The sequence below is a fragment of the Gallinula chloropus genome, assembly GCF_964237585.1.
Source record: "Gallinula chloropus genome assembly, chromosome: 5".
NCBI classification, from domain to species: Eukaryota; Metazoa; Chordata; class Aves; order Gruiformes; family Rallidae; genus Gallinula; species Gallinula chloropus.
The window spans coordinates 77,775,710-77,790,678 of record NC_140090.1 but is presented as its reverse complement, the minus strand read 5'-3'; the positions used below and the strand labels follow the sequence as shown (position 1 = coordinate 77,790,678).

Here is a 14,969-nt window from a genome sequence, read left to right as displayed (position 1 = left end):
TGAGGACTAGCTTTTTACCCTCTATGTACATGTAGCTGCTGATGGAAATCGATGGGAGATTTGTGTGTGTGAAGCCTGCAGGACCACAGATCAATAGTGCTCTTGGGAGGAGATACCAAGCAGCCTGCCTCCCTTAGGTATCCCATGGGCTACTGGAGGGACACAGGCTGGGCTTCGACCTGTCCATGACCACCACCCAAAACCTTGACAGCTCAGGGATAGCTACTAGGGATTAGGCCAGTTACTTTTGTTTCCCACATACTGTTTTACAAGTCTTGAAGGTCCCATACCAGCCTCCTCATTCGTTCAGCTGCAATATATTCCGATTGTGCGATTCGCTTGTGAGGGCAGAGGAGTTGATGGAGCTTCTCTTGAGGATCTTGTTTATGATGTCTTTCCAGGTCTTCTTGTACTGATGTCGGAGTAAAGAGTACACAAAAGGGTCTGAAACAGCTTTGCTGTAAGCTAAGCACTTGGAAATGATTCCCCAGTGGGAATTGATGTGGACCACAGAGGATAATTCAACAAGTCTGTGGAAAGAGGAAGGTTGGAAGAGTGAATATTCATGTTGAAAGTGTGGAGCAACAGTACAGCTGTAAGCAAACAACACCCCTTCAAGCCCCCAATTTATTACTGGGCAATTACAAGAAAACAAAAGGCAAGTCATACCCATGAAAGTATGAATGCAGTGGTCCCTTTCTACATTTCTGAGACTGGAAGTGTAAAATTGAGGTCTGTTTCCCAAGGATGGGACTACAAGGCTCCTATCAGAATGTCTTGACCTCCAAACTTCAAGGCATCCTTGATTCTGGACAATTAGCTGTACATTTACTGAGGCTAGAAGTGGACTTTGGATGCGTTGCCTCCTAAAGGACTCCCTTGATCTTTTGCCACAATAAATGTTTTTTGCCACAATAAATAAAGATTTTACTGCGAAATGGAGTAGTTCCAGCAGGATATGAGGCAGTATTCAGAAGAACCTATTTATTTGTTGTTGGAATATGCCTTTTGGAGACTAAAAACTGAAATCAAATCTCTGATGTAGAGTTGGGTTTTGAATTCATCTGGCTTTCTCAGGCAATCAAGAAGTTGGATAAATGTATATCTCTCTTTAGAGCTCTGTAACCTAATCCTATTTTATCTGTCTAGTGAGCACCCAGTTTGGGATCATAAATGCTCTGAGGTAAGAAGGTCAACATCTCCCAGAAAGTTTACTGCTGGTGAAAATATTGTGCATATGGATCAAGTTACTTTCCCTGATTATGCTAGGGTTTTCAGTCCTAGTTAAGGAAACAACTTAGAAATAAAAGTTAGAAAATTAAGTTTGTTAGAAAATGAAGTTTCTCATTTGATATTTCACTTAATATGTTTTTTCCTTCATTTAGTGCTTTTGTTGTGTGGATTTTTCTAGTTCTACATGTCACTAAATCATGTTTCTGGCAGCTGAAGTTCATCACAGACTTGATATAACTCTAAAGAAAATGAGAGGAGTGTCATCTACCCAGGTATGTTACCTGTTGACTTTCATTCTTAGATCACCATTAAATGCATCATGACAGGAAGTTTAACCATAAATGTTATAAACAAGTATTTCTGCAAAACTTAACATGACTTCCTAAATATTGCTCCAAAACCTTATGTTGAACTCTGAAGGTTGAAATCAGGACACACAGTGGCATTGCTTGGTCTCATGGGACTCACATTCCCCTACAATTAACCATCTAAAAAATCCAGCTTCTTGTCTGAACTCTCTGGGTCCCCTCTGAGAAACCACCTCAGAGGTCCAATGTACCTTTCTCAGCCAGTCCAGCTCCTACAGAGAGAGCTGGGTGTCTTTGAACAGTTTGTCTGGGTCGTTGGAGAAGGACACAAGGAACATTCATCACTGAGAAGATGGTATGATGTATCTTGAATTTAAAAACTGGTCATTTTAAAGGCCAAACATACACATTTGCACCAAATTTAGTGAGGCAAAACTTTAAAGTCATCTGGGGGAGGGAGAGAAGGAAGAACTTTATATACTCCTCATACCAACACTAGTAGAGAGAGTTCAGTTTGTACTGAGATTTAGAGTACTTTTGACAGGGAAATATTGATGATTCCACAAGGTTTTCTTCCCCCATGTCTTTGAGCAGCACTGAAGGGCAGTTCTGTTCCATATATCTCTACAGCTGTTGAGAAGCTTTTGATTTTTCTAGAGGAGGAACAGCCACGTGTGCTGCTAGAGAGCCTGCTGTGCAGTGGCATGTAAGATCTTTACCAGAAGACTCTTCAGCCATGGGTGCCCTTAAACCTGCTCAGAAAATACTTCAATTGCTACTGTTTCTTGAGAGAAACACCCATTCCAGGGACTCTTCTGGGCAAGGTTTCTGCAGCAGCAATGACAAAAGTTTAGGTACTTGAAGCAGTTTAAGGATGAGGATTTTTTTTCCCCTGTCATTTTGTTCTCATTCCATTAACTTCCACCAAGTTGTGTTGTTTAAAATAGCACTGGCAGATGGCATGGTCCAGTCATTTGAGCACAGAAGTGGGACTAAGGAGCCTTAATTTGTTATAGCCCTGACTGCAAACTTCTGGCTTCTCTCTCTGTTTTGGTGTGCCTGGACTGTAAACCCCATGGCAAAGGTGCTTCATGCTAACAATTGTATGTACTGCTCCCATCAGAAGTGAGGTGCACCTGGACAAGGATGCTTTTAGGGCTGGTGACATTGGAGAAAAATACTCTTTGGGCTCTCAGACCTGAGAGACATTTGAGGTGAGCATTGGCTGTGTGACATGACAATGCTTGGGAATTGCTCCTTCACCTCTGTGGGTGCCACTTGGCTCAGCTGATCACTGTAAGCAGCTTTGAGATACCAAAAGCTGCCACATGTCCCAGCTGTCTCCCTGTTTGTCTCATCAAAACAATGCTGTCCTTTCAACCTCTCCCTGTAGCTCATGGCTGATGTCTTTCTTATGAAGTAGGATCCAAACTCATACATAATTATCATCTACCCAAGCTGCTGGGGGGTTTCATCTGGAGTATTGTTTAATAAAATGTAGCTTATGACACCCACATTAATATGCTCTAAAATGAGACTTGCCTATTTGGAAATTAATCATTTACTGAGTCATGTTGATTTTGTAATCTGCCACGAGCTGTCCCTGTCTTTGCTACTCTCCACATTGCGTATGAGAAGCCTCCTTTGCATTTTGAATCTCATCTGGGTGATTTACTGAATGTTACACAGATGGGAATTTGATGAATCATAGAATCATAGACTGGTCTGGGTTGGAAGGGACCCCAAGGATCACACAAAGTTCCAACCCCCTGCCACAGGTAGGGACACCAACCTCCAGGCCTGGAGCTACACAAGGTTGCCCAGGGCCCCATCCAGCCTGGCCTTGAACACCCCCAGGGATGGGGCACCCACCACCTCTCTGGGCAGCCCCTTCCAGCCCCTCACCACTCTCTCTGTAAAAAACTTCCCCCTAATATCTAATTTAAACCTTAAATGAAGTTTAATTAAACACGAAGTTTAATTAAAATCAGTGGATTGTCTTGAATGACCAAACTAAGGCAAATTTGTGTCTCTGCCTGTCACTCAGTTCTAGGAGACGTGAACAATCTCCAGTTAAAGCACATCAAACAGGCACGTCGGGGTTGCAAGACTAGACTTGTTAATTTGCCTTCATGGATCGATGCACTAAAAAGCCCACACTTTTATTGACAGCATTTTAAATATTTTCTTTGATTATTTTCCCCAAGTGTCCCTGAAATTTACACATTTTGTAATTCCTACGGATTACTTTTTATAGTAAATGACATTTGCAGCCATCAAGCAGCAAGCACAGAAATGCAGATAAACCCGGAGCCACGCGATTCCATTCCGTGTACAAACAATTAAATGTCAGCCTTTCAAGGCACATCACATACTTTATTCCCTTTGAAAGAGGGTTTTGTTTCTCATTTATGAGGGAAATCATACGCATAGCTTCAATTTTCTGCCAAAAAAGACATTTTCAGTGAAGGAGCTTTAATATTTCAGTGCTTCCTGTAAATTACATTCTGTAGTATCGCCTGTGTAATTCCCTTTCTTGCTTTCACAAGCTACTCTTCCACTGTCTTGTCTTCAATACCTTTCCATTTCAAAGCTGTAAGCTGTTTTGCTGTGATATTTTCCTAATATTTCAGAAACTTGTAATTATGGGACGTTTGTCATGTCAAATGGCTGCCCAATTATTTTATTTCGCTGTGGGGAAACAAATGGGATCATTATGTTGAAGATTAAGACCTTGGTCATGTACACAGATAATAGACACTGCAAACTCTTTGTATACATTGCAGTTCTGTAAAATATTTTACTGAACTTGTATACATCCAGCTGGAGGCTACTACGATGGCAGCACACCACCTGCTGTGCCTTGCTTAGACCTGAGCACCTCACTGGCTTGTGGAGAAAACTCTGAATACACCAGAGCCTCAGACAAGCCAAAATGCCTCATTGTTCAGCAGTGAAACAAAGCTGGTGCTGCGTTTTGGAGCTGGTAGATACATGGTGAAGTTCTCACCAGAAGAACTTCCATCCTTTCCCCAGGAGTTGGGATCAGCTGCCATTCCTGACATGTCTAATTAGGATATTTCCCCCCCCCCCCCCCCCCAAGTCCCACAGTACCAGAATTCAACCTTACTTGTTCCTCTTGTGTTGAAGATATGAATAAGCTGGCCATGATTTTTACAGTGATGTTGATTTTCTTTTAATTTTACTTTATTTCTTGGTAGGTTGAAACTCTTGCATGCTGTCTTGCTAATGAAAAGAATCCAATTTTAATCATTGCTGCCTGATACAGAAATGACATTGTGGTGAATGCTGGCTGGTTTGCCCTTAGCCAGGTTTGCCTCTTACATGGTGTACATATTACAACTGGCCAACTTATGTTGTCCAGCAGATGTTTGGACTAATCTTGCAAATCTCTTGTAGCAAATCTTGCAAACCAGAGTTGCAGGAGCCACCTGTCAGCACAGAGATATGATAGCAGGCAGCATGTCCAGCCTGTACCAAAAAGGTTTTGCTATCCCCTTCACTTGTGATGAAGACTAGAAGACCACAGCATAGAATTGTGTAGAAAAATGATGTATTTATATGCACAGACAGGCAAGTCCTGAAGTCACAGAGGAATTCTGAACTCGCTTGTCTACCTGAACAGGATCTGTGTGGAGAGGACAGGCAACTACTTTAAAAGCACAGTTTGTTTACCCCTTGTCCCCCAGGGAGGATACAAGAGATTTTTAATCTTCTGTCTGTTCCACCACACTTCTCTCTAACCTGAGGGCTTTGGGGCTATGAACTTCTTGCTGATATTACTTCAGGAGATTTAATTTAAAGCCAATTTCCTCACACGTTGACACCACTTATTAACTTACACAAGCAAAGTTCTGTATTTCAGTTTGGAAAGCCTGGAGTTGGAAATTAATATTAGACATTGGCATGACTTATTTTAAATTTTCCTATGAAAAAGCTCCTTGGAGAAAATAGATTTTGAACAATATTATTTAATTGCATGATAATAAATATAACAAAAGAAGAGATGTGTGCTAATAGAATTCTTTACAAACCATGAAACAAGCTATGCCTAGAAACAAATACTACAGGGTATTGCATCTGTCCTACTGGTACAGGGGAAAGTAATAAAGAAGAATCAGATTCTCCAGATGCACCACTGAACTAATTGGAAGGGCATTTTCCTGATGAAAGAGGTGCCTAATCTAATTTTTTATCTTAATCCAATCTGAAAAACTCTGATTTACACAGAAAATAATTTATCTGGCTGGGGCTATAAGCACAGCACCTTCACTGGTTCATGGGATTGCTAGAGACCATGATTAGTTGGGGATTTTTTTTTAGTGTGGAAGCAGAAAGACGTGGTTACAGTAAAGCTTTGTGATTTGCTACTCTCAGGCCTCAATTCATGAAGTCCTTGGAAGTGGCTGTCCAAGCAAGAGGCAGCCACACACTGCATCGTCTATTTTCTGTTCACTGCCTTAGAAAAGTGGTTGATTGCCTCTATCTTCTGAATGCAAAGCACTGGGCACACTCCAGAAAATAACTTGCTTACACAGTGAAGCTCCAAAGCTTCCTAATCCCCTCAACTTCAACACCCCCAGCCGTGGGCATGAAGTGCAGGGAAGCACAGTAACACACGCCCCTGACTAAGGGTAGTGTCCAGCAAGGTCTGGAGGGGAGAGCTCGGGTGGGAATGCCTGTAGCCTGTCGTGCTGTGATCCCCATAGAGCTGAAAAGTCCAGGGAAGTGACAGCCTTCACCCCACCAACATGCCTGGCCAGCACCCAGCCCTTCAAGCATTCTACATGCATTCAAGACCTTTCGTCTTGACTCTTCTCTCAGTCACTCTCTGTGGCAAAACTGTTTGTCCTCAACAGACCAGAACCTTGAGGACATGTAACTGATCCACGTGTGGACTAAAGGGAGGAGGGTTTGGGTTTATCTAACCCCTCTTCTGGATCTTAGGGCTATTGGGACACAAATTAGGATGCCGCAGGGTTAAGGGGAGCTGGGGAGGTGGTGTCTGGGGGCTGAGAGCTGAGGTGCCTGTGGAGAAGCACAGAAATCCTGCTGTCAGTCCTGGTTAGAGCACTTGGGATGGACCCACAAGTTATCCTGTGACTGTGACGATTCTCCTTGAGTTCAGAGACCCAACATGAGATTAAGTTTAACCATTTGCAATGAGAGAAATGCTCTAACACCTTCTAGGCTGACAGCCAAGGCTGAATGCCTACAATTATGTCTTCTAGTGCCTAGAAAGTGAAAGTGAAGGTAAATACAGCAACACTGTTACAAAGTTACCACCAACACTGTTATTGTTATCTGCAACATTGTTACTGTGATCTGCAACACTGTTCTAAAGTTATTTTCAACACTGTTACAAAGCAGCAGCACCACTCAATTGGTTATTATTTGGTGAACACCAAACCAATGAGACATGGAGGTTTCCATTTTTACCATGAGGCTACAAGACTTCCTCATGATTTTTTGTTGTTGTTAGAAACTGAGATTCAGGATAGTCTACTGAATTGGGAAAACTTTGGGCTGGCTACGTGTCCACCTACACTGGGTCTCAATTCAGCTTTTTCAATGATTCTTTTATGATGGATCTGAGTTTGACAGAAGTCAACCCCAATAATTTTTATTTGATAGCACTGGAATAGGTGAGACTTTGCTTTATATTTTATTTTCTCTGTTCTGCATAGCATCATTTTAGGGTTTTTTCCAGTAAGGAACACAAGTTGTAAATTTCTTTCAAGGAACAGATAACGCTTTTCTGGATATACTCACTTGCTAATACTTTGTGTTTCATAGGAGTAATTTTGTGTTTCCCACAGGAGCCATTTCTAAAGATAAGCTAGCAGATAGATAAGGACATCTGACTGTAAATCACAAGAAAAATTTTTCACCCATGAGGCAGAACAGCTCTGATATTCGATGTTTATGACTAATAAACTCTATCCAGTCAGACAAAACTATCATTTAAGTTTGTGGATTGTGTTCTCACCTCAGCTGGATCCTGTTTGACTGGATTTTTACAGCCTGACCTATTCAAGAAAGTGCCTTCCCCTGCAGATCTGCCCCTGTCCAGGGAGACAGGCTGAGGAGCACATGAGCCAACATGAGAGAAGTCTGCAAAATCCCCTGGACTCACTTTCCTAAATCATTCCCACGCGACCAACACATCGTCTGGGCTGGCTGAGCAGAGGTGGACCCACAGAGCGTGCCAGGATTGTGTCAGATCAGTTCTACCACATCTTACACCGTTTTGATGGCTCAGGAAATGTGATCCCTGCCACAGGAGTGGAAACATCACACACAGTTTTCACAGGAGACCTGAACCATTTTCTGCTTCAGAGCGCCCTACTTCTCCGAGTTGAGGGAACATCTCCCACAGTCTTTTCCAGTATGTAGGTTCACACTTACCTTGTAATTACATAAGGTGCAAAACAAAGTATGAAGGTGCCAATAAAGGTACTTATTTTCTTGGTTGCTCGCTGCCTCCGTCTCTTCTGCTCTTCCAGACAACGCTCTCGTACGCTGTGTGACAGTCAACACAAACAAGAACATGAATCACAATACCAGGTAGCAGATTGCAACACCTTTACTTATGGAACGATGGGAATCAGTCACTCCACTTAGTATTGTATTCCCATAAGCCAACACCAGGTGTGCTGCATTTATATGGGACAATACCAACTATTAATGCAGCATGCCATCACCTTACCCTCCAAAAACAGTCACTGAGAAATACATGAGTATATATTTATATGCACACATCTCCATTATATCAATGCATATATAGTCAAATTCATGGAATTCAGCCTTTAATTCAGTTGCAGCTCTTTTTTTCTGGAAATGCTGTAAGCTGTATTTGCAGACCAGAGTTTGCCTTGTGATATTGAGAGGAATATCCAGAGTTGGGTAGACAGCATGCTACCTCCCTAAAAACCACTCTTTTAGGAGAAACTTCACAGTAAGGTAAGCAATAAAACAATGAAATCAGAAAGGTAGGGAAAAATAAGCTCTGAGCATTCAGCCCAATGTTGGAGGAATCGCTGCATCCCACAGCTGAGAACCACGTGGCCATAAACCTTTCAGCAGCCCGTGTAGCTCTGCACAACCCCTGTGCTGAACACTCTGCAAAGCCCAGGAATTACTGAGCAGATCCAGGCCACTGTGATGTTCTGCCTCCTCACCTCAACCCAGCCTTGTTTCCAACTAAGCAGATACAAATTAGTGCTACCCTGGGATTTTTCCTACCTGTGGAATTTTAGGACAACAGCTTCACTTTTGAGTTTCCCAAAAGTTTCTCCTTCAAGTGGTGGTCTCATCAGGCCACCACAGAACTGCTAAGACCCTCAGTGTACCAGCAAGGTGATGGGAGCACAGGACTGAGATCACACTTGCACTGCAAGACATTCCCTTTGCAATCAGCACGTTTGCTTGCTAAAAGGGTGATAACATGAAAACCCATCCTCCTTCTCTACCTGTTCGTGTAATTCTTGTGCTGGCTGGACATTTTGAGGGAAGCAAAGAAGTTAGTGTCTTCTCCAGGCAGGTAGGTTGGATGGGCAGCACTAGTTGTATCTCCCAGAGCCCCAGAGCTGCCTGTACCTGAAGTAGTCCCTTTGGGAAAGGGAAAAACCAAAGCCAGGTTGCACTCCTGACACATCTCTACATGCACAGCAGCACTGTCATGAGCTGACTCACTGCACAGGTCCATGGTAAAGCCATTGCAAGCTGTGTGGTCTGGCCCACGTGCTGTGTTTGTAACTGCTTGGCATCTGTCCCTCTGCTTTTATCATAAGCTTGTGATTGATGGCTTGCTCTCAGGCTCCATGCTCACATATGCTTACAGCAGCAAGGTGGGACACATGGGGAAATGGTCACCCTCTTCTCAGTGGTCTGCGGAGACAGGACAAGGGGCAATGGCCTCAAGTTGGAGCACAGGAAGTTCTGCACCAATATGCAGAAGAACTTCTTCCTGGTGAGGGTGAGGGAGCCCTGGGACAGGCTGCCCAGGGGGTGTGGAGTCTCCTTCTCTGGAGAGATTCAAGACCCATCTGGATACTGGCCTGTGCAACCTGTCCTAGGGACCCTGCTTTTGCGGGGGGGGGGGGGGGTTGGACTCGATGGTCCCTGGAGGTCCCTTCCAACCCCTACAGTTCTGTGATTCTTACGCTGTTCACTGTCCCTGTAAACATGTGATCATCACCTAAACACACGTTATATCCTAAGGATCCCAGTGTGCTTCGCTGGTCCCTGTGGCAGTGAGTTCTTACATTACTTTTCAGTTGCATTAAAGTCTTTCCCTGGATCTGTTTCATACACAATCCAACACTCCCAGTCCCAAGAGCAGCTGCCATGATGGGAAAATGACCAAACTACTGGAGGAGAAGGTTTTCCTCCTTGAAGGAACAAATCTCACTCTTAAAATATATGCCTAAGTAGAATGAACACACGTCTGAAAGTGTTACGTGTTCTACGTCTGAGCTATTTGCAGCAAGAAATGACAGCTGAGAAGGGGGAAAAAGATTCCACCTTTTCAAGGGAACCTATGTGCTTTCAGTTCTGCCAAAGCTGGAGAACTCGGAATAATTTTAGGTGCAGACAGATGATCTTTGGGGTTCGGCAGCTTTGCTTCAGACCCATGTTACTAAATTCATAGTATCCCAGGCACACAGCAATATAGGAAACCTCCAAAGTAAGTGCAATTTGGGCATTGTTAAGGTGTAGAGGGTGGCATATTTTTTGCCTCTAATGATTTCCCCAGTTATAACTTTTCCCTACTGGCATATACAAAGCTGTCTGCGACTCCCAGAGTTCACACATGACTTGGGAGATCCTGATAGACTTCAACCAGTTTATTTTTCTTTTAGTCCTTCCAGATGTAGCTAGTAAATACCACATCACAGAGGAAGGTATTTTATCTCATTCCTCCATACAGACAATGTATACAGATGGGTGTTTTTGCTTTTGCACACACTTCTATGCACTAAGATAAGAACATATATGCAAGCTGAGGTAGTAACACTACTCAGAAACCAGATTATTGACTAAGCTTTCACTTAAAGATTTTAATATCCTAGAACATCTGAGATATGTCCCTTTGAAGATTTGGTATTTTAAACAAGGTTTATGAGGTACTGGACCTTAAGATCTGTAAAGTTGAGTACACCAAAAAGATAGTAGAAATAATTTGGGTGAAGAAATATATGAGGTAGGCACTTCAGAGAAGTCTTGCCTAAACCTCTCACAATACCAATGCTGTTCTTCAGAACAAAGTCAGGAAAACACAGTGCCCAGTAAAAATGCCTAAGCTAACTCAAAAGGACATGTGCCCCACACGTTCACACAGCTTTGTTGTGGTATTTAGAGGTTTCCTTCCTACTTGTCTGGAATGATCTTCAGAAGCTCGCTCGTGCCTTTCCACGTCACAGGTAATAAAGCCATCTGTCAAAACGCCTGTCTCCAGACCCCCCTGCGGGTGGGTTCTGAGTCATAGGAAGCAGAAAATTGTCCATACTCATTTCTCAGCGTTGAAACTAGGCTGTGCCAAAAGCCAGGGAAGTCGGGGTAAGGCTAAGGTGGGATTGCAAACTTTGGGCTCTCCTGTGCCCCCTCCCAGCACCCATGCCTGTGCTGCTAGGTGCTCTAGTAAACAGGGAAATTGCCTGTATATATATATATATATATATATACCACTTATGTAATTCAAGTGATGCCTTTGTTATGTCAGAGCTTTATGAACATCACTGACTGCTCCGGGAGACCTGCAGCCTTTCAGTAGCTCTCCCAGCAGGGAAGGCAATCCCAGGTCTAACCCTGTCAGCAGAGATAGCTGTCAGCAATTAAGGCAGCCCTACTACAGCTACCATTTCTGTAGCCTAGAAAAGAAGCTAAAACCCTCCTTTCTTAGAGAGGAGGGTTAGAATAACCTGATGCAAGAGATAAATAACCATTAGTAACCCGTTACTCGCAGCAAAGTGCCTGCACAACTCTGTCTCCCCATCGAATCCACCCCTCGGTGAGATGATTACAAAATGCAGGAACACCCTCACAAATGAACCTAGACCAGAGAAAAAATAATGCAGAGGAGGAGAAATACCAATTAGAGGGGGGTTTTGCCCTTTTTCTGAATTTTCCTGTGCAGTCCAGGCATACTTTAAGCATTAAGCATCACAACTGTAGCTCCAAAGAACCCCAGAGGGTCTATGGCACCAGGGTCCTGGGAGTAACCACCCTATCTCATAGTGTGTGCAGGAACTAAGACCAGCTGAGGCACAGGTTAGCAGCCAGACAGCACGTAGGGCAGAAGGGTGTTTTTCCCTCTCTGTGACTCGGGGGATAAGGGAAGATTTATATGTGTGTTTCTCAAGAACGGGACTTGCCTGAAGTTCTGCTCTGCATTCTTGGTCAAGACACAGATCAAACAGCTTAACTGGAGAATTTTAAGCAGAAGTTTCTGGTCTGGTAAGAGTGTGCTGTCCTGCCCTGATCCTTTCAGCCTTTAAGCTTAGGAATCCCCAAAATATGACCCTTTTTTTTTTTTGAGGACAGCTCCATGTGCTTTCAGTCCTGCAGCTCTGCTCCTGCCTGGCTGCAAACAGAGCTGGGGTTCGCCTCTGGCTTGCAGAGCAAAGGATGGCAAGGGGGGATCAGGTGGGATGTCTGGCATGGGACTGCCCTCTTCAACTGCCACTGGCTTTCCTCCCCTCAAGGCAGACTTCTTTCCCTGTCACAGACGCTTCCCTGCACTGCCAGCTGCCAGGATTTTTCAGAAAGACATTTCCATTCCCTTCCCTTCCATCTCTGACAGAGACAGCCCAAACCTTTAGATCCCATTTCTGACTCTCTCCAAGCAGCACAGGCACCCCTCACAGCCGCTCCATCACCCCAGCTAGCCAACCGTTCTGTCCCTTTGCCCCTGGCAAATACAGCAGACCCTTTCCTTTCCAAACACTCACTCCAGCCACACTAAACCCTAAGACAAATTAGGAAACAGAGCTGATTTCTTTGCACCCTGAGACCAGTGCCCCTGGTTTCCCCTTTCCAGGGCTCACTCGTTGCCTCTTGTGACCCTTTCCCAGTCCTACCTGGGTCTTAGTCCAACCTGCCCCAGCTCATCAGAGCCTCTCAGCTGGGACATGCTGATCCATTAGCCACCCTGTCCTGCTCCATCCTGCCTCAGCTGTGCAGGTTCACTTCTCAAATCCCCATCTCCCGAATGGCTTGTCCTGCTGTCCCCTTCTCACCAGCCCAGACCTGTGTCCTTCCAGCTGTGCCTGTTCTGGTCCTCTCCGTATCCCCCTCTCTGCTTCTCGTGGGCAGAACCATCTCATACTCACAGCACAGTCTGGCTTCCTCCTCCTTCCAGGCACCTTCCCCAGCTCCTTGCCAGCATCGCTGCCTGCCCAGCACCACCTTTGGGCTTCCATCCAGCAAGGCTTTCTCTCCTTCAGCTTTACCACTACGTTCCTCTCACTGACCCAGGGAAAACTGTCTCTCCCACCGTCCCTCCTCCAGCCAAACCTGCATCCCTTCCAGATCCAGACCTAGCCTATTCACTCAAGATTTACAGTTTGTGTAGAGTCCCTGCCGGGACTCTTTCACACACATTCAGACCCGTTTGGCACTTGCCCTCAAGCCCATTATCCTCCCAGCCCCTGGAGACTTCTCTCCTCCTGTGTTTAAGCACAGGGGGCTCTCTTAAAGACTTTGCTTTGAAAGGAACTTTATCCATCCCTCGCTGGTCACATTAACGTTGCTACTGGAGTCTCTCTCTCACGTGGATTTGAGTACAGGCACTCAAGCATATGCATTTTGCAGATGTTATTCCCTTCCCATTCTGCCTTTGGGGAAAGATGAATTTACAGAGAGAGATAGGGAAACTGCCAGGCAAAAGAAGCTGCCCGCAGCACCCAGCTCACCCCTCTTGAATTCAGACTGAAGGGATATGTGCAGCCTCAGCCTGCTTCCTCACCAGGGATTCAGCAATGATTCGTGCCAAAAAAAATGCAAATCTATTGACCACTAAATCCACCTTCAGAGACAAAGGGCAGCGATCTATCGCTGTCTTGAAGGGAGGTGTGTGCTCAGCCAAAACTGCCCGTTTCTTTGCTCTCCCTCTCAAAACAAGCCCTTAAGCACAATAAAAAAGAGTTGTTTCTACAACCAGAAAAATAAGCCCAAGTAACAAGAAACATGCAGAATAGAAACTGGCAAGGATGCTTGTTATCTCCCCCTCCCCATCCCCTGCTGTGCTACAGCTCAAACTGTATTTAACATAACATTGAGCCCCATCCTCTGTTCCTCTGTAGTCTCACTCGCTGAACACACAGGCACCTTACCTGGGGTGGATGTCCACAAGGAGCACCAGGGTCTGCATAGTGATCACATCAATCCGCTTACAGTGAAACCGTGCCACCTTCAGCACTTTTAGATATGTGAAACACAGGACTACAAGGGAGAGAAGGAAGCTGAGGGTGTGAAAGACCCCAGTGAAAATCACAAACTGTGTCCTATCCTCTGGTCTCTTGTTGTACAGGGTGCAGGAGGCATAGAGGTGATGGAAACCCACCCAGGAGAGAGAAGCTGCCACTATCGGGAACGACACCGAGTGTAACCACGTGTAGCTCAGTATGAGAGCAGCATCTCTGTACCTCATTTTGGAGTGATAACTTAGAGGGAAGACCACAGCAATCCACCTGTCAATGCTCAAAGCTGCCATGCTCAACATGGAGTTCGTGGTGAGAAAAGTCTCCAGGAAGCCCACAACGTGGCAGATCTGATCTCCTCCTGGTTGACTCTTGAAAATGATCCCAGCCAAGGTCAGGGGCATGTTCGAAACAGTCATCAACAGGTTGCAGAAGGTGAGGTTGAGGATGAACAATCCCGGGACCTGCTTGCGGATGTCGGAGCTGTACAGGAAGCACAGCAGCACCAGCACGTTGGCCAGCAGGGCCACGAGCATCAGCACCACCACCACAAAAGCCAGGATCACCTCCCAGATGCTCATGGTGCGTCCAGTCACAGGAGGGACATCTCCGGAACTGCGCCGCGCCGGCACCCGGGGAACATGGTGCGAGGCGCGCTCACCTCACCCTCCTCCCCAGCCTGCTGGCACTCTTGCATGCCCTCCGTATTTTTAGAAGAGCTGCAGGTTTTTTTTTCCCTCCAACCTCCCCCTCCTCGCTGCTCCTTTCCACGTCAACGCTTTCCGAGACGTGCACAAAAGCGCTGGGAATGCCCATCAAACTGCAAGGAGGGCTTAAAAAATATCAGCAGGACTGAACCACTGTCTCCACTCGGTCCATTCGAAGGAGAGTGGGTTATTCTGAGGAACTGCTCTCCTGAGATCCCTAATTATCAGCCCGGAGCTTTGCAAGCAATTCACCGAGTGAATTGTGCTCTCTTTCTCCC

At 45.2% G+C, this 14,969-nt stretch overlaps 1 protein-coding gene across 1 annotated transcript; it reads right to left on the bottom strand.

The window, feature by feature from the left end:
* Positions 1 to 298: 298 nt before the first annotated feature.
* GPR26 (G protein-coupled receptor 26) lies at positions 299 to 14,565 on the bottom strand (the record flags this gene model as incomplete). Its single annotated transcript, XM_084265118.1, has 3 exons — positions 299 to 530; positions 7,971 to 8,084; positions 13,898 to 14,565. The coding sequence occupies 3 exons, from the start codon at positions 14,563 to 14,565 to the stop codon at positions 299 to 301; spliced, it is 1,014 nt and encodes a 337-aa protein (XP_084121244.1).
* Between the last annotated feature and the right edge of the window lie 404 nt (positions 14,566 to 14,969).